Here is a 23,492-nt window from a genome sequence, read left to right as displayed (position 1 = left end):
GTAAATGCTCCCCTCAGTCAATCCTCCCCTCTTCCCTCCTTCTCCATATATCCCTCCCTGCTTCTTTCACTACCTCCCTCCCCTGTCTCTGGATTTCTTTCTGTCATGTAGACTTTTATGGTTAACACACTAAAACGTGAGGCAGGTTGCTGCCATAAAACTGTCTGCATGATGCTCAGATCTAACAGCCAGCAAAATGACAGCCATAGGTGTCATCAATTTATTTCTTTTTTCATTGTTATGCCTTTAAATGTTCATCTTAAATTGCTGGAAGTTTTTACTTATATATACAAACACATAGCATGGTTACACTGAATTTTATTTAGGCACGACAGAATAAAGACAGGCTTCTGATCTTATTTGTAAGAAAAAAATGTAAAAATAATTTATTTTCCCTTCACGGTGATACTGTACTTTATTCTATCGAATAAGAATAACATTTGTACAAAAAATAATAGTGCTTTTGCAAGACACTTTATGCGAAAGTCTGCTTTCAGAATTTATTGTAAAACTGGACTGTAACAATATGCTGTAACTGGTTAAATTAATTGCCTCGATTTGACGGCTTAAAAGTTGCATTCCAGAGATTATTTTTCAGCAACAACACTCATTGATTTCTTCTTTTTTTATACATATATAAAAAGTTGTTAAGGACTTGTCTAAAATAACATTTCTTTCTCGTATAACTTTTTTTTCTCACATTTAAACCACTTACACCTCTCTCCTTCTATGGGCTAAAATGATGCTTTACACAGCTTTACCCTCAGAGTGTTGCACAACTTTAGGCGAAACATGTGTAAATTAAACCAACAGGAAGGCTTCTGCTTCCAGAATAGCTTTAAATTCTAAGTTCCTGGTGTCTTAAAGAAGCTCCCTATGCCACAGGGTAGATATTTCCTTGTTGGGACAGCCACAAACCACCAACTTTAAAATAGGAGCAGCCTCACCGTAGCCATGGTGAACGTGACAGATGAGAATATGCATTACCACCCCGGCCCAGAGGTATGCAACAGCTCTATAAACTCTCATTGTTGAGAATGGAGCATAAAGATTTAACTCATCTGTGCAGGTCAAGATTCACTTCTATGAAAATCCTACTTTTTCCACTGTAGCTAAAGGACTTAACCTGTCTACGGTTTGTTACAGAAGTGCTTGAGACATGTTTGTTTGTTTTTTTGAGTCACGTTTTTTTTTTTTTTTTTTAGAAGATTTTGGACAAATTTAGCTCCATGGCCAATGTTGGCGTCAGGCTGTTGTTTTGATAAACTGTATTTCTGTTTTCAAGCAAACCTCAGTGGGCACCTTTCTGGGGCAGCACGGTTTATTCATAGACATGAAAAATGGCAATTATGACAGGGGAGGTAGGAACTTAAACATACGGCAAAAACATTATAAACACTTAGCTGTATGCAGATTTCCAGACAGCAGTGTGTAAAGTAATTACATACCAAATAACTGTATGTGTGTACTCTTTGAAGCTGTAGTAGACATGTTTGGGTGTCCTGGAGATGGTGCCACTGGGTGGCAATGTGGTGGTCCCTCCCATACTGTTAAACCCCGGACAGGAAGAGCAGACCCCCTATTAGCGCGGCCCAGATCAGAGGGATATCCGAGGCCGACGGAGAAGGAGGAAAAGAGATGCTAAGGTTTAAACTAGCGCAGAGCGTGTGACATGCATCCAGTTTAACTTGCGATATAGACTAAACTTATCAGATCGCACAAACTAGGACAGACAGGTGCTCCTGCTCGTGAGCAAATGGTTCACAGTTCAGTGGGATGTGGGCTAGAGTGAGAGTGCTCTTCAGGGCTCCCAGAGAAATCAAAGGACTATCTGAGAAAGCAGGTCTCTGCGGCAGAACGCTTTCTCTCTCCACCTCTCTAATTACACAAACCGAGCTAGCTCTGCCCTTACCCACAATCTGTGGAGGCATGAAATAAATACATGCTCTCCAACAATAAACAAGTGCCTTTTCAAATGACATGCTCACCCCCACTGCCGTCTCTCCAGGCTTTCATAATGCTTTGCCTTTTAACTGACTGTAGAAGAATGCAGGCTGGTACTGTAAAGCGAAGAGTGTAAAGAGAGATTAATTATGATATGCATCATCAAAATGTTAGAGGATTAAAAAAAAAAAAATCTAATTAATAAATGCAATTTAAAACTGTGTTATAACCTGATATTGAAATATTACCTGCATAGACATTACATGTTTATTTAAAGTAATATTTAAGGGATTTTGTACTGGAAATAGAGGACTTTGAAACATTCTGTGAATGAGGATATGTATAAAAGTGATGCACTCTTGCTATGTTATGATTGTCATAGATTTCCTTGAATTTCAGTGTATAATGTGTATGATTTTTAATGCTGTGCCAGAAACATTAAAGCCTCGTTAGATACCTGCAGATCAGCCATTAGCTTTGTTGTAAAGGAAGCATAAAGATTGTAACAGACCAATGTTAAGATGGAAAAGATCCAGATATTCACATAAAGTGCCACGCAGAGATTTTCAACCCTCTAAACTCTTACACATTTTGTCATGCTACAACAACAAATTTAATTGTTTGTCATTCAGATTTTGTAATAAACTAACACACAGTGTTTTTTTTTTTGTTTGTTTGTTTGCTTATTTTAAAAAATAAAAATCTGAAGGTTTTGATGTCCAGGTATATTCAGTACTCCAGACAGAATAGGGTAGAACCACTTTTTACTGTTTTTGTTTAAATTGCTATACATTATAGTTCAAGCTCACTCATATTTGATAGAGATCGTCTTGGCACTTCATCGTAATTAAACATGTTTTGATCTAAATCATTGCATTATAGCTCAGGCTATGTGCTAAGGGTTATTTTCCTGCTCAAAGGGAGACCTCCACTCCAGTTTGTTTTATTTTTTTCCCATAACTCTAGTATTTAGCTCTGCTTAAAATATGCATGACTAAAGCATGATGCTGTCATCTTATTTTACTGTAATAATTTGTTCTGGTTCATGTGCAATGTTAATCTTTCTATCACACAAAGCAAAAGTTCTGTTTTCCACTCAACTTACCAGATTATCCATTTTGAAACGTTTGCTGTATGATGTTCATGGATTGCGGCATGCTTTCGAAAAAAAATGTCTTCAGACTTCATTAGGACAAACCAATCCTTGTCCTGTCAAGAGATTTCCAGAGTTAACCATGGCGGTCTTGGCTGCTACTCTCCTTGCTGCTATCTTTGCCAAATCTATCAGGATGGCCATGTCCTTTTTAGTTTGCAGTTAAGGTATAATATTTCTATCTTCTGACATGCGGTTGGAATTTTGTTTTCTAATCTAACTCTGCTTTAGATTTATGTTCATGGTGGCATTAGTTTACTAAAGTTCACTAACAAACCTCTAAAGCCTTCATGGAACAGTTAGATTTATACTTCGACTGTGTTACACAAAAGTGAGCCATATTTAATAATTAGGTCACTTTTGAATACAACTAATTGAAGGTCAACAGCTGGCACCAGCTTAAACGGCAGAGTGAGGGTTCGGGAAATGCTTCAGAAGATCTTCCAGCATCAAAAATCTGTAGTGATCTGATCATTTCAGATATTATTTATGAGAATAGAGCATAACTCACAAGTCAGTATGACTAAGGCCTCTACATGTACAAAACAGTTTAGCAACCTGTCAGTAACCCACCAGGCATGGTCTGATATCTGCAGACAGTAGTCAGCAAAATCTAATTTCTCGGTGTGTGAATGACCTTATAAAGCTTTGTTTTTTTATATGTGGCCATCTTGGCGTATGTCTGTCCCAAAAATGTACCTGAACTGAATGGCTTGTTCTATTTTCTAAGCTCGAAGAACAGTACGTACCAAACTCTCAAAGTCAGTTTATAGATGTGTCCACTGCTTTTTAGAAAAATAATGGTTTGGAAAATGTAATTATAAGGCATTTTTAATGTTTTTTTTCCCCCTTCATCTTCAATCAGTCTTTACTGAAATTATGACTTTTTCATTTTATTCCAAGCCCATTTAATTTTATTTTACTCATCTTTGACTGGCAAAGGAAACGTTTATTTCAATCTAAATCTGGATGCCGCTTTTTGTTCTGTAGTTTAGCAAAATTACAGTTCACATTGCAGACTCTCTTCATTCATCAAAAGTTCCACTCAGAGATGAATTTAGGTTGTTTATTTTTTTCTTCTTCAGATACAGTGTGGGCAAAAGTTCAGTGGCTGATGGGTTACCTGCAGCTCTGAGTTTATCACCTGAAATGATTTAATAGTCTAAAGTCTAGACTCAGTCTCACATTTATGGTGTTTTTCTCTAAATAGGATAATTCAAGATTACAATGTGTTAAATGTGCAAAACTGGTATTTGATATGCTTATTTGGCTTTTCCTGAGTATTAAGTTAAATAAAACATTGCACTCCAGATCTGTATAGCTTAACCAAGCTTGGTACTGGTCTTCATGTATAGGCTCCAGTGGACTGAACACTAGTACAAAAGGAAACCCCCAAGGGCCCATCTCATTTTCTAAATTTTACTCATAATCCACATGTGAAAAGGAAATTAGGTGTATACATACTATATGCATCACACCTTTTTTTGTTGTTCAGAATATGCATACAAAAAAAAAATCTGATTTGTAAAAGTTTTCACATGTTGAGCAGTCCACGTTCACAGAGTTCCCCTAATGAGGCATACCACTTAATCTTGCAGCATGGTGTACGTTTACATCAGCTGTCATCAGGCCACAGATTCTCTTTTTAAAATGTCATCTGTGGCCCCTTTGGTTGCCTTTTCCCACATATTCTCAGGGCCGCCTGCATCTTTCTTTGGTCTGGGCGGTTTGCTCAACTCATTACTTCACGGCGGCCACACAAGTGTGTCCTCTGAGTGATGAGAGGGTAACCATGCTGTCCCCACACCAGCAAGCATGTTAGCAGCAGAAGTTACTTCAAGACACATGGTGGTTCCTCATAATTAAAAATGAAAAATGTGTATGCAAAGCATGTGGCGGGATAGCCCATTTTGACATTTCAGTGCAACCCTGCCACCTTGTGGAGGAGATGAAACCACATGCAAAAACTCAGCAGATGGGACAAAGATATTTATTAAATATAAAACTCTTATTTGCATTACAGAAAAATACAAAGTTTTTGGTAGATTAACAGAATCGCAGTGCTCTTGTTGTACATATTCATAACTTGAAATACATTTTAATAAAATAATTCTAAATAAAAGTGAAGAAAATAAAAGTACACAGAGCGAGAAACATTTAGAAGTCCAGATTGAAATATTTCTACAAATACAATTTAAAAATAGCATGGTTTAATCAAGTGGTAGGTGTAAATTTAATGCACTGCAAAAAGAGTATTTAAAATGTTGAACAGCAATTACTTTAGAAACTAGCACGTTACAAACAAGTGTAGTTTCACAGTTTAAGTCCTTTTGTCACAAGCTCCAACCACAAAGCAAAAAGTCTACAAGAAAAGCAGAAGTGCAGCATGTGACAAGGTTCTCACCAAATCGCTGTTAATCTGCACCAGAAATGAACAGAAGGGGGAGAGAGTGTGAATAAGAACCTAGACTTGGTTTGTAAAGTGTTGTTTAACCAAAAAAAAAAGGAATATATTTATAAATAGCTAAATAAATACTTTTCCTACGCAGTGCATAGTTCACTAGTGAATGTAGTGTGGACTTTAGTTGTTGCCAAGTGGGTGATAAAAAGCACATGCCAGCAAATGTGTAATTCACTTTCTAGTGTTGACACTTAAAGCCATCTGATTCTTCAGCTTAGTGAAATACTGCCATGGAGGCCAAAGGTCACAAACACTGCTTTTCAAACGGTTCAGAAATTATATGCATTAATGTTTCTTATACCTGTTTCTTATACCTGTCCGTCCCAGAAGCCGGAGACATGCATCTGACACTTTTTGTTTTGCACAGACCTAAAATAAATGTTGAGGAAAAAAATAATCTGCCAACCTAAAGATCTTACCTGTAAAAAGATAAAGTTTTATCTTCCATCAAATTATTCACCTAGCTGAACTGAAGCACAGCCCACCTTGTGTCATGCAATCCAGTTGAACATAAAAAATTACAGGCTTTGAAACTTCAATACAAAAAAAACTTCTCAGACTCCAATGAGGTATTACAGCCTTTAAACAAGCAGAACTGTTTTCAGATAGGATGAGAAGGCCACTTTTTGACATTAATATGCTTTACAGGCATTATGAGGACGCTCAGTCTAAACACAACCATAATGAATTATTCACTTCACCTATCTGTCCAGCTGTTGTATTGTCTTTCAGTCTAGTTATTTACTTACGCTGATATAATGATCATGACTAAGGCTGCATAATTCAGTTGCATAGGGGAAATACTGACTTTTCAAGTAACTTCATCCTAAAGTCTTTGGTCAGTTGCTGATATAATGGCACAAACCCAACTCAAAATATCACCTGCACATTTATGTGAAATAAAGGCAAATGTGGAAAATGAGTTAAACTAGGCAGAGTTCTCAAACTGAGATTAATTAGCATTCTTAAAAAGCTCCTTGTTGTCCCCATAAGTGTATATTTCATAACCTGCATCATAGTCATGATTTTCCACCCCCTCAACAGTGGGCCGAGAAAATTTCACTTCCATCAACTGATCTAGAGTTTAGAGTCGCTTTCAGAGAGAAAAGCAAGTCTCAGCAGGGCTGCAAGTGTGACTGTGTGTTGCTCTCTGGGTCATTTTGTACTTTTGAGCAAAGGTATCCATTTGGATCTTTGGGTAACAGAACCACCTTCACGTTCCAAGTCTCTACCTGCTTCTGAATTTTTTTTAATAAAAAAAAAAATATTTTTAGTCCAGAGATCCTGTTGTGGTCCGTTCAAGCTTTGAAGGCGGATTTTGGAGCAACTCCGTATCCCCCCCCAAGCACCGCCGAGGCAGAGCTTGAACCGAGCTCAAGGCTGCCAGGGTTTCCTGTCCTTGCCTTTCTGGTCAGGAAAGTGTTTATAGCGACATTTATCCCCGAAATGGCACCCGGTAGTTCTCCAAAAGTAACACTCATCTCCATTAACTGGGCCACGTCGCCGAGGACTGAGAATATGAAGAGAAAAGACACAGAGAAAAAGATCACAAGGAAGCACATCAACTACTTTGTCAACAGAGACAGAAAAATCCTTTGTTGACTTAGTGGAGAAGATAAGGACAAGCTGCATAAGGGCTTGCTTGAGTATTTGGGTTGTGTGGACTTTGAATTTTGGGCTGTAATGTGAAAGATGTCAATGTCTTTTGGGATTTTATGTGATAGACCAACAACATAATACGCAATTGCAGAGCGGAACAACATAAACATTTGCACTCAATTCCAACTCCCTTGAGTCAATTTCCCTTTGCTGCAAATCTTTAGCATAACTTCTGCCAATTTAACACACTGAAAGGTTGACATTTTTGCCCAGTCTTTAAGGAATGGGTCAAGCTTTGCTACAGATTTAGGTCTGGATTCTGACAAATTAATAACTTAAGTTTCATGGCAACTCTGGTTGTGTTTTGGGCTCGTCCTGCTGGAAGGTGAACCACTGTCCCATACTCTGAAGATTTACTGCCTGTAACATGTTTTCTCCTACTGTTGAGTCTGTCTAACCCTAACCCAACTAACTTTCACCTCTGACAAATTTCCTTTTCTCTTCTAAAAAAAAAAAAAAAAGTCCCCACATGACTATGCTTAGAAGTGACAGACTGTGTGCCTAGGGTGTTGTGCAGAGCTTTGTTTTACCTTTCTTGTCCAGTGGTAATTGGGCCCCTCCCGCTGATTAAGCCTCTCTTTGCCCTGTCTGTCATTCTAGGTAGCCGGCCAGGTCTTAAAAGGTTTGCACATACCGTTTTTATTTTGATGGATGCTCTGTGAGCGCGGAATAAGGTTTTACAACTTAACCCAGCTTTAAAGCATTAAGAGTTATCTGTAAGGAGGTTGGTGTTTTCCTTGGTTTTGCACCAGTTTGTTCACTGGTGCTTTCCAACAAACTTTTGCATAAATGCAGTTGCTTTGTGGAAACATCAGCGGTGGACTCAATGCAGCAAATTTCATTTAGGGAAAGGCAAAGTAAAAAAAGGGCAATACACACCATATGTATCAGATCTTTTTTTTTTATCTTAAACCACCTACCATCTTCATTTCACTTCATTATAATACTTCTGTTGTTTTATCACATAGAAGGGCAACAAAATGCACTTGTGGTAGGAAAATGCAGAACAGTTAAAAGGATATGAAAACTTTCACAAACTGCTGTCTTAACAAAACAAGAAAAAAAAAAAAAAAGTTTAAAAGCATGTTTCTTACCCAGCTCCTGTCCCTGCTTGCTGTGTGACAGGGAAAAAAGTCCTAAGTGGAATGGGAAGGACCCTCTGAGTGCGGCGGTCTGGATACCTTACAACTAAACGTGTGTTTTCAATGTAGTACCCCTGCAGAAGCGAATGTTTGCATTCAGACTAAAAAGACTGGATCAAGAAAGGCATTACAAGTGTGAAAATAAACAACCACTGACGTTTAGTTTTTCCATAGCTCGGGTTGCCATGTCTGCGTTCCTAAAATTCACAAAGGCACAGAATCGCTCATGCAGCACACGGATGCTCTCTATGTCTCCATACCTGCAGTGTACAGACATCAGATTATCCACTGTGGTTAAAAGCTTGCCATCCTAAATTTCTGTGCAAGACCAATTATACAGAACCCAGAAATGAAACCCATAAATGAGAATGCATTGAATACTGTACCACATTAAATTCATACGTTTTAAAAAGGTCCCATAAGTGTTTTTCCGTTATTTCTGTTGTCACATTTCCCACCCAGAGAGAAGGACAAGGGCTTCTAAAATAACATGAAAGACAATATGACTTAATACATTATAATAACTGGATACACAGTCCAATCACAGGCCTGAAGTCTCATTTATCACAACAGGTTACATTTTTAAAAAGGTTTAAATATAAAAAATATATATTTAAAAATAAAATGGCCAAAAACACTTCTTGAGTCATTGAGAACCCATAGTTTGAACAAAGGTCACCTACCCTGGTTGCACAACTGATGCATCATGGCCTCCAGCTGCAATGATATAATAAAAATATGACATTGCTATAATACATATAAATGCAAGGCATACAGAACAGCATTTGTATAATGTTGTGATTTTTTATTTTATTTTTTTTACCTCTTGGTGCATCTGAACAAGATGCCAAAACAGCCTGCACAGATGAAAATCTCTCCAGCAGTGCAACACTTTGCATCTCTTCAAACCCAAACTCCTAAGACAGAATAAAAAAACATGCCATCATCAGGAAACGAGTCCAAAAGTCTCCCCATAAATTCCAATTGCATCTAGAAAGAGAAAACTTGATGAATTTACCATTAGCTGAAGGACTTTGCAGCTGAAGAGATCATTGACAGCCTCTTCACAGTTTTTGTCCAGTTTTAACACTTGCTCCATAGCCTTCTCTGCCTCACTGTACCGCTACAACACAAGCATACAAAGATTTTGCATAGCGATGCACTCACAGATTGGGATGTTTGTTGTGTATATATTCATAACTATAATGCTCTGTGCCCACCTTCATGCCAATAAGAGCTCTGCCTTTGCGAAAGTATCCTTTGGCCCACTCTGGAGCCAGTTCAATGGAGCGTTCTGCATCCCCCAGCGCCTGAGGATACTGCTCCAAGCAGTAATAGCAATACGAGCGGTTTCCAAAGAACCTGCATGAAAGAGATTTAAAAATGAAAGACGGTGGGGAAAACTGTATAAAACACACTTTAATACATGTAAACCCATGTACTAAATATAATTGCAAAATATTTTGCAAATGTATTCATGTCTGCCAAACATTCCATGTTTTGTCACATTGCAACTACAAACTTCAATGCATTTTGTATTTTGATAGAACAAACTGGTGCATAATTATAAATAGGGAATAAAACAATTATTTTTCTCTCAAAAATATCTGAAGTGTGGTTTCCATTTGTTTCCAGGCTACTTTAATTCAACAGCCCTGAATAACAAGCTGAGCGACCAACTATCTTCAGAAGTCACCTAATTAGTAAACAGAATTCACTCTAAAGTAATTTAATTTAAACCAAATCCAGCTGTTCTGTGAAAGCCTCAGAGGTTTGTTAGACTGAGGAACATAACAGACAGGTTATGTGCAAAGTTGGGGAAAAATTTAAAAGGAGGTTAATATTATAAAACAATATCTCAGGCATTCAACATCTCACAGAGACTGTTCAATCCACATGCCTAACTGGAGCACCTCATGGAACAAAGTGCTGCAGTCAGAGACAGAAACAAAGCTTTTCAGTCCACGGGCAACAATATGGTTCAAGTTCAAATCCAGACCCAGATTCAATTAGGAATCTGTGGGAAGCCTTAAACTGCCGTTCACAATCTGCGCCCAGAATAACGGAAATTGAGCTTCTTAACCAGGACAAATGGACTAAAGTAATTCTGTTTGGAAGCTGGTGGAGACACACCCCAGGAGTTGTGCAAAAGTAACTGCAACAAAATGTGGATATGCACTGTACTGACTAAGAGGAGAATAAAGCAAATGTTCGACACACTTCTTTGGTCTTGATCTTGAAAAAATAATTAGAGTTTGTGGTTTAAACATAACCAAATTCAAAGCAAAGTATGACACAGCTGTCAGAAGATGTACCTGTAATCCTTTGGGTCACACTTTATGGCTTCCGTAAACATGCAGGCTGCTTGTGCATACTGTCCTTCCTGCACCAGTTTAATCCCTTTTTCTGCAAGACAAAGAATTGTAAATAACTTTCAGTTAAAATACTGGCCTGAAGGCCTGACTGCTATAACACAGATGACGTTTGTAGAAAAGAATGTGTAATCAATAATCTTCTCAAAGCCTCTGTTGATGTTTAAATGAAAAAAATCAATTTAACTATTGCTTATGTGGCAAGATTTCACAAAAATCTTTCCTTACCCGTCAGCGATGCACTTTTCTTGGTCATGTTGTCAGTTATGTTTGTCTACAAACAGAATAATAATACTTTCATCATGCCACATGCTTGACAGTGGACAAACAGACAGGGGTATTATAATACAGTCCATAGTACAGAGTCCAGTTGTTCCCCGTTAAATAAGACTTTGGACCAGCCAGATGAACACAATACCACGTCAGGATAAGTAAAGAGATCGTTGTTGTTTTGCACCAATTTATCATTTCATTTACCTCTTTTCTGGCCTCATTTTCCTTGTTTTCTTTGGACTTGCGACTAGATCCTTTGGGTTTGATATGGCTAGCAGCATTAGCGAAGAAGGCACTGCTCACATCCCACTCCGGCTCCTGTAAAACACAAAATGTCAAACAGCTCTTAGATCACTCATCTTCTGGCTTAAAACAAAAAACAAAACAAAACAAAACAAAAAAAAAACTAAACATAATGCAAGTCTTCTGGGTTTATGACAACAATAATAGCATTTGACAATGTGCAATAACCTCATTCATGCTCAGTACCTCTTCAGTTGAGTTGGCTTTTGTCTTCTGCTTGAGTCCTGCAGGAGCCATAACTGGAGTTGCATTGTGCTTGTTAGGAGCAGCAGATTTAGGTTCCTTGTTCTCCTCTTTTGTGGCTCTTTGTTTTTCCTCTTCAGCAATGTCTGCTTCTGACTCGCTCTCATCCAGCTCAGACTCTGCACCACCGTCCTCTTCTTCGTCCTAATGTGTGAGATCACATATACAATCGCATTCGAACAGAAAAATGAAAACGTGGAATATTTTTGTAAAGGAAACGCAAGGGCTACCTGTTCAGTGCTGTCATTTTGCTTGATCTGCTCTTGCTTCTTACGTTTCCGGCGGCGCTAAAACATTAAGAGTAATCCACGACATCATTTATATGTAGCAAAACAAACTGGAGTAGAGTCAATTTTTTTAGGAGTGCATTTGATTGCTCACCTTCCTCTTTGCTCGGCGTCGCTCTGCTTTCTGTCTGACCTTATCCTCTTCGCTCAGATCATCCTCTCCATTTAATGCATTCTGGGCAAACACACACAGTAGTTTAGCTCTGCACATTATAGCATAGCTTTTGCTGTCAAAGCAGTTTTGGTCAGGATGACTTTGTACCTGTGATAAAGTGGCATCATGACATGGGTCAGAGGTTGCAGCAACACAGTCCATTGGCTCCTCCTGTTGCTGCACAGCAGGGCCTGTTGGGAAACAACACACAAGTCACTGTGACTTGAATTCATTTGTAAATTGAGTGTTTTGAGTTTTTGTTCTAATTTGTTTTTAACATGGAAGATCTGTGCTAGTATTTTAGCCAGTCTTAATCTCAGAGATTAAATTAAAAAAATGTAAGCAAATCATCATGTCATCATGTAATATCTTTAGCTTTCCCATCAATTTCCAAAAAAAAAAAAAAAAAGACTTTCCAGTAGATGAGCTTTCCACATCTACTGCTAGGGTTAAAATATTTTTACATTTCTATCATGTACTTAAATTATGAGATGATGCATGCTTTTTTCTTTTTAAGGTTACTCTGCAGCACAAGTCCATGGACAATAGATGTGGACTTTCAGCCATCTCTGGCATTTCATTAAGTGTTTATTTACAAGAAAGCACAGTCGTTGATAAACCAGCCTAAATAATATTTTCCCAATTACACTTAGGCTAAATCCATACAACAAGCACTGAAAAACTAGATTCAATAGGTGTTTAGTCTATAAGGTGACAATAAAGTTGATTAATGCCAAAATCATTATACTTTCATTATTGTTATTCAAACAGCAGTAAAAATAAATATTAATTTTCCATTTTAAGGAAAATCTCTTAGATTATGTCATGTTTTAAACTTTTTGGAGATACTCTGATCCCATGCTATTTTTACTCGGGGCTGTCATACTATCAGAATCTCATAATCCCATGGTTAGACCACAGTTGAACAACAACCTACCCTGACAGCAAACAATGCAGCATTCCTGTACTATAAAATGAGAAACAGACAGTTGTGACCCTCAGGCTTAAAGGTTAATGCTAGACTTTTTTTCCACCTTCAAATCACAGATTGTCCTATTAATCCAAAGTACAGCTTAAGAAATCCTTTGTTTCCAGATTTTGAATGTCAAGTGATGCATTTTGATAACTCAATCTACTCCTCCAATAAGCATCCAAACAGATCTTGTATTAAAAGCTCTGCCATCTGAATGCAGGATAAATATGCTCCTCCATCATATTCAGGTTTATCCGCTCTAGGTTTTAGTAACAAATAAAACATTTTTAAAATTATAACTGTGGGTGGTGAAAAGGAGAATAGTTATTATTAAACGCTTTCTGAGAACCAGGAATGCTCAACAATGCCGAACTGAAAACTGCCCAAAGAGTTCAATTCATGTCGTTTCTCTGGCCTTAAGCAAGAGGAACAGTTTAGCCATCACATACCACAAACAGTCGCTTCGAGGACTACAGTTTCTCTGAAACCTGGCTAAATATGACCTACAGAGCAGACACTGGCTTTTTAAAGTAGGGGTCTATTGTTTGGGCAGAGAGCAGATACAAGCTCTGCCGTTTCTCCAAGCAGAGAACACGGAGACAAATCACAAGACAAAAAAAAAAAAAAAAAAAAAAAAAAATGAAGCAAAAACAACTGGCCTTGAAGGAAACTTTGCGGTGTCAGATTTCTATTGGTTCAGCAAAGTGTTGTGGAGAATGACAAATCCATACTTGGTCTGTGACTCATGTTGTGACTCGTAAAGCCGGGATGGACAATTTTGCCTTTGAAATGCATCTATACAGCACACTCAATCTTTTCTGGGAGGTTGGGAAAGAAGGAAAAAAAATAAAAAGACAGGGAGCCTCTGGGCTTCCTGATTCTCTCAATGTTTATGCGTGTTCTGCTGGGCGCAGCAGCTCTCGTCAACAATGCAGAAAGTAAAAGGAATCCTCATAAAGCCAGCTGAAGGAACCCAGACCTTTTTAACCCCTCTTGCATCTAAAAATTGAAGCGTTTAGATAAAGAATCCAGCACTGGAATGCAGCAGAAAACACAAACATGTAGTGAGTGAGCACAGGGAATAAAGTCAGCTGTTCATGTGTGCCACACTTCTCCAATGACAAAAGTCTCAAATGTCACCGAATCTGACTTTCTGTTCAAGGATTACCTTGGTGGAATGCTCTCTGAACACTTAAATGATACAAGATTGGTGGACAAAGGCAACAAAAGAGCCTCTGTTTCTTCTGTTTGGAGAAACTTCCCAAATCAGAGTGCGGTTGAAAGGTGAGCTCTTTCCACAGGAATGCAAAAATGACAGTGTATCTTTGGGAACTGGTGGGCTGGACAGAAAATAAGCTTCATTGCTAGTTTGCAGTTAGAAAAATGTCAATGGATTTTAAAGGACTCACAGGTGCATTTCAGCTGCTTTTTGCTACAACTAAATGCAGCTTGAAGGCATGACTGTTTTTAGTTAGAGCTCTTGGGGGGCGGAGGGGGGGTGGAAAATTGTGAAACATGAGCCAACTCAAATGTTTACTAGTTTGCAAATGAGCGAAAAAGCCTGAAATTTGATCACATAATCAATAACACCTGTGTCCTATAAGAGCGTTGAAGGGGTTATTTATGGATCCTCAGCTGCCTCTAATGCAACTCTAACATACATGCATCCTGTTGAACAAAACATGACATCATAATTGGGGGAGAAAAAAAGAGGAACTTAGCTTAGGCCAACTTCAGAGACACACAACCTGTCTCGTCTTACATAAATACACCCACAGGGAAGAGTATGCCACCTATCTGAAGCATTGTTTTCATACCAACGCGAACAGGAAACTTATCCTGTTTATTTTGTCTTTTAATACACCACATACCTCTCGCATCGGTACATTTAACATTCAAAGACCTTACCTGATGTACAAAACACTGTCTGAATCTGTCGTAGGTGAACGTAAAGACTCCCTAGAAGCGAGTTCACAAGATGTGGGGAAAGGGAGGAACTGGCAACATGGAAACTTTTCATTGTTACACGAATTCCATTTGAGTCGCTCGACAGAGACCAGTGAGACGGGCAATAACAAACGCAAACCAGTCTAACGTTCCGCATGCTAAACGAGTTCCGAAGTTCGTTCATCGCATTGCTATTGTCGGGCTCTAAACTTGTGGTGAGCTCATGAAAGTTTTCAAAAGAGGGACGTTTTCTTACCGCTTCCGAGTCCCAACAGCCGGCATATATCTCTGGTGAATTTCATGAGCGCAACCATCCAGCATTATCCTCTAAAATAAATCTCCCAAAATGTTTTAACTATGGTTTAAGTCGGCGTGGAGACCTTTTTCACACATTGGGAAAATCGCTATCTGCGGGAATCTTCGGTGGTTTAATCCGCTTCCTGAGCGTCAAAACGCCCGACGCTGGGTCCACCCTGAGCAGCGTCTTAAAGGCACAGGACACAGACACCTGCTGGACGGGGAACAGGATGGTTTTGATTCTCTTCTTTACTAATATGCGTGTTTCTCTCAAAATTAAGTAATTATGCAGATATATTAATCGTGCATAACAGTTATAAAAAATAAAAATAAAAAAGCAAAAATAATACAGGGATCGTCAACCGTCACTGGATAATTGTTCCCACGCCTGACTCTGGATTGTTACTTTTGTGACTGCAAATGTTTCATTTGCTGCAGCTCAAATCATTGTTAATCTAGATGTTCATATGAATATGACATTGTTTCATTTTTCTGAATGTGCAGACTTCCCTAAGTAGGCGTTTACAATTGGCTTCCCTGAATAAACTTTTACAATATTTATATTTCAAAAGGGTTTGTGAATAGTATCACTTTTTTTCCCCCAAGTAATCTAGAGGTTTTCTCTGGGGGATTACTGCACTAAGAATTGTACCAACTGGTTAAATAATGATGTAGAGCTACACAACAAAAACATGCAGTTGCAAACTATTGTTAAGTTACTGACTGCAGACTGAATGCTGACACAGTTGTTAGTGTTGCATCAAGGCGGACCTTGCTGAATCCCAGCCTAGGGTCTTTTTGCATGGAGTTTGCATGTTCTGACCCTGTATGCGTACGTTTTCTCTGGGAACTCTTGGCTTCCTCCTGCAATACATAAATATGTAAATATTCATGTTAGGTTAACTGGTCTCTCTAAATTGCCCTTAGGTAAAAGTGTGTGAATGTGTGGTTGTTTGTCCTGTGATTGACTGGTGACCTGTCCATGTACCTGCCACTAGTCCAAACGCTGCTGAAGTTATGGCTGTGCATGTGATGCTGCACATATAACAGGATACAGACAACACACAGATGGGAGATATTAATAATTTGCTTTGTTTTGTAAACAGCTTTGCTTGAATTTATTTAAACATTTTCAAACCTAAAAATTTCACTGTACATCATTTTCATGATTGTAAACATCTTAGATAACGGTGTTAAAGATCACCTTAAAATGTCACTTTTGAGGAACATGCAAGCTTTTGTATGCTCACCTTTAGCTGATACTTGTGTAAAAACTTACTTCCACTTGATTAATCTGATACACATTAACTACTTTTCCAAATCAAAATGTGTTTCTTATGATCAAGCAATGTCAAAGTCACAGTAGTCTAAAAAGATAACTGCAAAACCTGTCCCACAGACCATTTTCATTGTGACCTTCATTACATGTCTATAGGATAAGATTTGACTTCTTTCATCCATGGTTGCAGAAAATAACCCCAAAATAAAGACGTAATCAAATATATTCCTTTAAACAAGTATCTATACCCCTTAAATGGTATGGATACTACCCAGGCACAGCTGGAGACCAAGCAGGACGTGGCTTCTGTGAACTGACAGGTTAGGAAAAGGGGCCAACAATCAGAGAAGTGGTCAAGATTACCATGGTAACCCTGGAGGAGCAGCAAAGACTAGTTTTTCAGGTGGGAGAACTTGTTGACAAAAAAAAAAAAAAACTATTGGTCAAGTTTCCCACAAATCTGGTCTTTGTGGAAGGATGGCAAGAAGAAAGCTTCAGCAAGTAGTTGTAGTTTGTCACAACTATGTATGGTCAAACGGTACTGAAAATTAACATTTTGGTCCACATGCAAAATGCTAACCTAACATCCTCCTGAACACATGGTGGTGGCAGCATCATGCTGTGGGGCTACTTCTCTTCAGCAAAGACGTGGAAGTAGGTCAGAGTTGATTGACAGATACATGGAGCTCAATACAGGGCAATGCTTGACTCTTGCTTCACAATTAAGGGCTACTTGGTATTGATACGTCACTAACTATTCTAGTAAATACATTGAAGTCTGTTTGTGGAACATCACAGAATGTGACATTCAAGGAGTATGTGAGTATTTATGCAAGAATGGAGTGTCGGTTGCAATTTTTAATTTTGAACTTTAAAGTTTTTTTTGTTGTTTTTTTTTTAACAAATGTAGATGTGCAGTATAGAAGATTTTAGTGTATGCTTTTGCAATAATGCTGTCACAATTCTCAGCGACGCTTCAAATCAGATATAACAGTGAGTGCTGCGTTCCAGCCTGGAGAACCCATCACACCGCCACCTGTGAATCACCAAACACATGAAAATCACACACTGTCTACTCAATGAGCAGACAAACAAAGCAGCAATGAAAATGTAACTTCAAACTCAAAGGTTCATTAAATATTCATCAACAGTAACCACATAAAACAATTAAAATGCCCATTACTTTGCTATAACGGGAAAAAAATGATTCTGTAAATGCAGTTTATTATCCAGTTAAAATGAAACGGCAAACCTGGATGACAGCCACTGCCACACAGATAGAGTCCTTTAATTGGTGAGCGGTAGTCTGAAAGTGAGGGCAAAGGTCGCGCTAGGTAGAGCTGGTCCAGAGACATTGATCCATGAAAGATATTCTGTGAAAACAAGCTCATGTTGTATGCTTTCGCATCGGAGTTTTACATAACCATGCACACTCTTTTGTTTGATGGGTGCCACATTAAAACAGAAAAACACACATGCACAATGACGAAACAAAGCTCTGTGAGGTAAAAAAAAAAAAAAAAAAGGCTCAGCTGAACTTTGACTCTCATTTATAGGTTTGTGTAAAAGTGCCTATAACCATTAACCGCTTACACAACAGGCCCCATGAAGGACTCAAATTACTTCCCCCTTCAGTGAAGAGCTGATTGTGTCAAGCAAACGGGCTCTATGTCAACATTCAAATGGCTTCCCATCCATAATGTGTGCAGTGTACAGCTTGTACCCCGCCAGTGAGTCCAAAGATCTTCTCCAGGTCAGGGGGAGACAGGATTTCTCTGCCCACAACGGAGGTTTTAAACCCAGGGGCGTATTGTTCCACCCAGTCAAAAACTACAAAAGCAGACAAAGACAGACTATTTTTTGTTTTTACTGATACAGGTTTATCAAAACAGTTCTAAAGATAACCAATATTTTTAAACACATTTTTTTAATTTTAGAAAGAAGAGGCTCTTAAAAAAAAAAACATAGTCTGCAGCCAACTTGTCATCACCTTTTACATAGAAAAGAGAATAAGTTAAAAGGAAGATATGATTTTAGTATAAGAATAATTTGTGTTTCTAACTGGTGTCTCCAAAGTCCTCTCTGTCCTGCTGGGTCCACTCCCTGCCTTTGATGTGGTAGGGGGTAAACTGAGTGAACAATGACACAACATGGCAGCCAGGGGGCGCTAGAGTGGGGTCCAAAACAGATGGGATAGTCATCTCCAGCATAGGTCTACAGGCAAAGAGAACATCATTTGGTAAAAGGTGGGAATTTTTTTGTTAAGCTACAAGCAGTGAACATAGTAGATATCTTTAATATTGTATGTGGTAAACAGATTGTTTTTAATAACCGACATATAGGAAGCGGTTTGTAAACATAATGACATTTTTTACTTGTGCAAATAGTCAAATAATAACCAGATCTGATGATGTTACGTTTGTCTATATTTGTATCACATCTATGTGATACATATAAAATATATGTCGCTGAAAAAAGATCCTTTAAAATGACTTGATGAACAAATAAACTTATTGGTCGCCTTTAGTATTTTGCTCTGATAATCTTGAAATATAAAAACTTTAGAGGCAGCAGGGTTGATGACATATCTTTCATCCATATCAACTTAAAACTAATTTATACAGTAAATGTGTTTTTCCAGGTTTTTTTCCCCATTCATCCACACGAATGAGTTTGAAGCAGAGGAATGAGGAATAAAGTCAAACCTCGCTGAGGGACGTCCATTGATGGCATCTTTATATGCAGCCTCAAGTATGTCCATGTTTTCACAGTTCAGGTGTATTGAGCACTGATGGTGGGGTCCAGGCTTATCGTCTGGTGTGGGTGATGCCAGGAAGTTTGGTAATTTGTCTAATGCCACTACAAAAGCAGACGACAAGAAAAGTAAACAAAAACAACAATCTGAGTTTTTTCCCACTTTTTCAGGAAGAGACGAGTTCTGGCACCTGGGGGGGGGAGGATATACACTATACTGACACCTATTTTTGCTCACAAATGCAAATTATTAAAGGCAGGTATTTTAACCAATTACACTTTGGAACTTTTAAACTTTGAACCAAAGTTTCTCGACCAAACCAAAATGGGTTTTTGCTGAGAATTCAATGCCTTTTCCACTCAACTTTTAAATTGTGTGTATTGTATTTGCCAGGGATGTTGGTTCAAGTTTTCTCTCCACATTAAAATAAAGTTAAGAAAGAAGATGGTAGCAGTTTATTAGTCTGTCCATCTAACATCTTTATTACACGTTTTCACACAGTTCAGTGATTACTGCAACTGCCTACGCAATGCATAAACTATCATCTAATTCGCAAACCACATACAAGTGAAAGAGGCCTTACAGGACTTTAGAAGGTCAACAGCCGTCCATACAGAGCCTTCTCTACACCTCGTAGACAATCCCTTTTGAATTCTGCTTTACTTCACTACAGGATAGATTTCATAGAAACTTTAATAAAAACAACTTCACCAGAAGCGGAATAGACTCACCGTTAATCTTTGTAACAGGTGAAGTGTAGTCTACCTGCTCTACAGCTTTGATGAACTCTTCAGAAAGAGCACCCTACGGAGAGAGCAGACGCATCAGCTGCACATTGCCTTCTGCTCTGCTAACATGAGATGGGGATTCGCAGTATTACCTTCGATGTCAGGTACTTGAAGGTAGCATAGGGGGTGGCATTTGACAGAACCACTTTACTGTGAATCTCGGTACCATCTTTTAGCGCTACTCCTTTAGTTGCGCCATCTGAACCGACAAGGATCTGTTCGACATTCTGCCCAAGACGCGGAGAAAACACAATCGACCAGGTTCCGTAAAAAGACACAGGAAAATAAAATGTTAAATGATCACCTTACCTTCTCTGTAAAAACGTCTACTCCGTAAGACTGAGCAGCTCTTGCTATAGCCTGAGACAAACCTCCCATGCCTCCCTCCACATAACCCCACGCTCCTTTCTCCTTTTCCAGCTCTCCCATTACATGGTGCAAGAGCACATACCTTCATGGCAAGACAAATGCATAACAGATTTAGGAGAGGTCTGCACTTAATTCTGCTCTGCTACATTTGTTATAGTGAAAAAGAAATTCCTCTCACCCGCTACCGGGGTTGCTAGGACTGGTCATGGCTCCTATCACACCGTCAGTAGCTAATGTTGCCCTCAGTGGCTCTGAATCGAACCACCGAGTGAGAATCTTTGACAGAAAATAGGAGTCTCGTTAGCAACACACACAGAGAGCAGAGTGTCTAGTTTATTTATTTTTTCTAAGATATAACAAACCTTCATGATGGGTGCGGTTACAATTTCATAAAAGTCTGGAATATTCCCTCCAAGTTTCAGACCTTTCAATTTACAATAAAAAAAAAACAAAACAATGTGACTCAGGTAATGGACTATGCAAAGAGATCATTCGGAATGTCTGCCTTGGTCCACAAACCTAATTTGGCAATAGGTATCAGCGTCTTAGTTGCAGCCAGCCTCTTCCTTAGTGAACCAGCTGTAACTCCTCTGATATCTACTGGTGGAGAATCCAGCAGAGGGCGGATAGCACTAGCTAACTTTTCAAGATGTGCAACAAAGTCTGGATAAGCCTAAGAACATTTTAGAGAATCGGTAAAGATGTGGTTAAGGAAAGGAAAGGAGACATTAAATTCAACAAAGGCAAAGCACAGTATCATTTATTACAGTTTTTATTATGCTTAAGACACCTTAGCATCCTTCTGTGAAAACTTGCCGATCTCATTTAGGTTTTCGGCCAGATCTGACCCAAGGGTGAGGGACCTTGGTACAGCCCCCTTCATCCCCTCCTCCAACATGGGGGTGAAAGAATGGGGGTCTCTCATGTATACCTTCAATCCATGTTTCTCAATACAAATAAAACACAAAAACAAAACAAAAAATATAAAAACAAACAAGGATATTCATTTTAAGATTAGATATTAGAAGCATATGTATACTTTAAACCAGGCATTTACATAAACTGAATAAAAATACATCACTTTTTTTTCCTGAGTAATTATAAGCAAGCATGACTATCATTGAAACATCCAGCCATTGTACAATTCAGAAAGTAAACAGTTTCTGTGTCCCAGAGAGGAACATGTTTTGGTATAAAATACTTGTACCATCCACAGCTTGATCCAAGCCATACAGTTTAAAAGGCAGTTCTGCCCAAATAGAGAAATGTGCTAAATTTGAAGAAGATTCAGAAATTCTCCCAAAACTTCTCTTGCTAGTTGTTCTGGCATTTACAAAACAAAAAATACAATAGAAATTGAAATTCTGGTCATTGTAACTGATCTAAACAGGAGGGCACATAGTCTGATTTAATGTCAGACTAAACGGTAAGAAAAAAATATATATCTTTTTACAGTTTATGTAAATATCTGCTTCAGACTGTACATAAAGTGTTTTGAAATGATTTTGGTGTTTATACCTTGAGCTCAAGGTCTCTGTATATGTGAGGTCGTAACAAACTGAGCAAATATGAGCACCTGGAGAAGTGGAAACCTGCAGACAAGAGGTTTTTTTTTTCTCTAATTGAATGAAACCAGTGTATTGAGCAGCTAAAAACAGATGAAAGCAAAATAGGTATCTATCATATCTTCTACTTTTGAATGCTATTTCATGAATGCATTTCACATTTAGCACAAAAAAGACACACATGCAAACACAAATAAATGTCAAATAAGTTTAGAAAAAAAGAGCCATATTGCAACAAATAAAGTCTCCGATACTCAGACTTTCCTGGGGAAAATCCCCGAGAACCATACAGCCACGTAATATGGTTGGTCATATAGTTAATGATTGTCTTGTATTCATTTGTATTTCATATGGCTTGCTTATAGTGTTGTTACACATTCTTAATCTCAATAATTTAACCCGAATAGTTAGAGATAACTACCGTATATCTCTTTCATGATCATAGCCCTAAAGCTATATCATGAAAGATAACATGATCTTTCATTATAATAACTGTTGTCATAGGCTTATTACTGAGGTCCCTTAGCTCATAAAGTTGTTAGGTAGCTCTGCAACAGGTTTGGGTAATAACATCTTGCTTTGCAAGGAGTCATAATCTGTTGTGTGTTTTAGATAAATCACTTTTCTGTGACCCAGTGAACCAATATTTTTCCCAGTGTATTCATCCTACCTGGAAAGATCTCCTCTGTGACAGCTGCCCCTCCCAGCACATGTCTGCGCTCCAGCACAGCTGTCTTCACCCCTCCCTTCTGAAGATAGGCGGCCTACACACACGCGCGCGCCGCACGCACACGCACGCACGAAATTACATTTAACCTGTTGTCAGATGGTATAGGTGTGCAGACTGAACAGCAGGTGTTGGGAAACAAATGCGTGAACTCACTGCCACCAGCCCATTGTGTCCTGCAAAGAAGACATATTTTGTACATGAATAGATTTTAATTTTTGTTGTGCATCTTGTGGCTGATTTGTGCAAGTTCAAGTTTGCAAAACTAAACACAACTGAAATAAAGAAAAGCCAACTGACAACTTCTGGAAGATTAAGGCTTTTTTGTTGTTGTTGTTGTTGTTGTTTTTTCACCACAAGTAAGAATCTTGGCACCACAAATTTTGTTTTCAAAAGCCTTTTTCAATGTTTCTCACCTCCTCCGATGACCAGCGCGTCATAGCAGGGTTTTAAAGCAGTGTGATTCGATCTGGATCCCATCAGTATCCACAGCAGATTCTTAGCCCGAGTTCCTCGATCCGTCCACACCGCTGCAGCCATGGCAGGAGCTTTCGCTTATCCAACGTCGGTCCCGCCTCCTTTCCCGAACTGTGCTAAGCATCCGAAATCAGAATCAGACCCTGTTAAGTTGGTAGGTCGGTCCGCAGACAAAGTTGGCGTTTCCAAAGTAAGGCGTTTCTGAAGAGCAACACCCGATTGGACAAGCAGTAAAAAAAAGGCATTTTTTTAAGGATCTGATTGGATGAGATTAACTTCCGTCATTGAAGTTTTCCTTTTTTTTAAATATCGCTGACGTTCTTC

General features: G+C 38.6%; 2 protein-coding genes across 4 annotated transcripts; both read right to left on the bottom strand.

The window, feature by feature from the left end:
• Positions 1–5,071: 5,071 nt before the first annotated feature.
• On the bottom strand, positions 5,072–15,552 carry LOC103147698 (stress-induced-phosphoprotein 1). Of its 3 annotated transcripts, none has more exons than XM_016678714.1 (16): positions 15,168–15,552; positions 12,100–12,182; positions 11,932–12,012; positions 11,781–11,837; positions 11,476–11,694; positions 11,209–11,322; positions 10,960–11,005; positions 10,675–10,765; positions 9,580–9,721; positions 9,378–9,482; positions 9,183–9,276; positions 9,043–9,076; positions 8,762–8,839; positions 8,517–8,619; positions 8,312–8,433; positions 5,072–7,068 (listed from the first exon to the last, which is right to left on the bottom strand). In XM_016678714.1, the coding sequence occupies exons 1-16, from the start codon at positions 15,223–15,225 to the stop codon at positions 6,933–6,935; spliced, it is 1,563 nt and encodes a 520-aa protein (XP_016534200.1). In that variant the 5' UTR covers positions 15,226–15,552; the 3' UTR covers positions 5,072–6,932. The 3 variants fall into 3 exon arrangements, with proteins under 3 accessions (XP_016534200.1, XP_016534199.1, XP_007566227.1); XM_016678713.1 differs by lacking the exon at positions 15,168–15,552 and adding an exon at positions 14,873–15,112; XM_007566165.2 differs by lacking the exon at positions 15,168–15,552 and adding an exon at positions 14,873–15,109 and having other exon boundaries at positions 11,494–11,694.
• A 723-nt stretch (positions 15,553–16,275) lies between these two features.
• LOC103147697 (pyridine nucleotide-disulfide oxidoreductase domain-containing protein 2-like) lies at positions 16,276–23,492 on the bottom strand. The gene is made up of 16 exons (XM_007566164.2): positions 23,108–23,492; positions 22,848–22,867; positions 22,635–22,728; positions 21,918–21,991; positions 21,190–21,345; positions 20,919–21,072; positions 20,762–20,823; positions 20,578–20,675; positions 20,340–20,481; positions 20,123–20,257; positions 19,974–20,046; positions 19,193–19,346; positions 18,550–18,701; positions 18,211–18,317; positions 17,740–17,860; positions 16,276–17,523 (listed from the first exon to the last, which is right to left on the bottom strand). The coding sequence occupies exons 1-16, from the start codon at positions 23,229–23,231 to the stop codon at positions 17,453–17,455; spliced, it is 1,737 nt and encodes a 578-aa protein (XP_007566226.1). The 5' UTR covers positions 23,232–23,492; the 3' UTR covers positions 16,276–17,452.

The sequence above is a fragment of the Poecilia formosa genome, unplaced genomic scaffold (assembly GCF_000485575.1).
Source record: "Poecilia formosa unplaced genomic scaffold, Poecilia_formosa-5.1.2 Scaffold188, whole genome shotgun sequence".
Lineage (NCBI taxonomy): Eukaryota > Metazoa > Chordata > Actinopteri > Cyprinodontiformes > Poeciliidae > Poecilia > Poecilia formosa.
The sequence above is the reverse complement of the archived record's forward strand: the minus strand, read 5'-3'. Positions and strand labels throughout refer to the sequence as shown.

Excerpts from the sequence above, each read along its gene's own strand:
- LOC103147697 (XM_007566164.2), bottom strand. The coding sequence starts at position 23,231 with ATGGCTGCAGCGGTGTGGACGGATCGAGGAACTCGGGCTAAGAATCTG. Across the intron at positions 20,258-20,339 it reads TAGACGTTTTTACAGAGAAG|AATGTCGAACAGATCCTTGT; the intron begins GTAAGGTGATCA and ends CGTCTTGGGCAG. Across the intron at positions 20,047-20,122 it reads TCAAGTACCTGACATCGAAG|GGTGCTCTTTCTGAAGAGTT; the intron begins GTAATACTGCGA and ends CTCTCTCCGTAG.
- LOC103147698 (XM_016678713.1), bottom strand. The coding sequence starts at position 15,095 with ATGAACGAACTTCGGAACTCGTTTAGCATGCGGAACGTTAGACTGGTT. Across the intron at positions 11,006-11,208 it reads AAAATGAGGCCAGAAAAGAG|ACAAACATAACTGACAACAT; the intron begins GTAAATGAAATG and ends TTCTGTTTGTAG. Across the intron at positions 9,722-10,674 it reads TGTGACCCAAAGGATTACAG|GTTCTTTGGAAACCGCTCGT; the intron begins GTACATCTTCTG and ends TCTTTCATGCAG.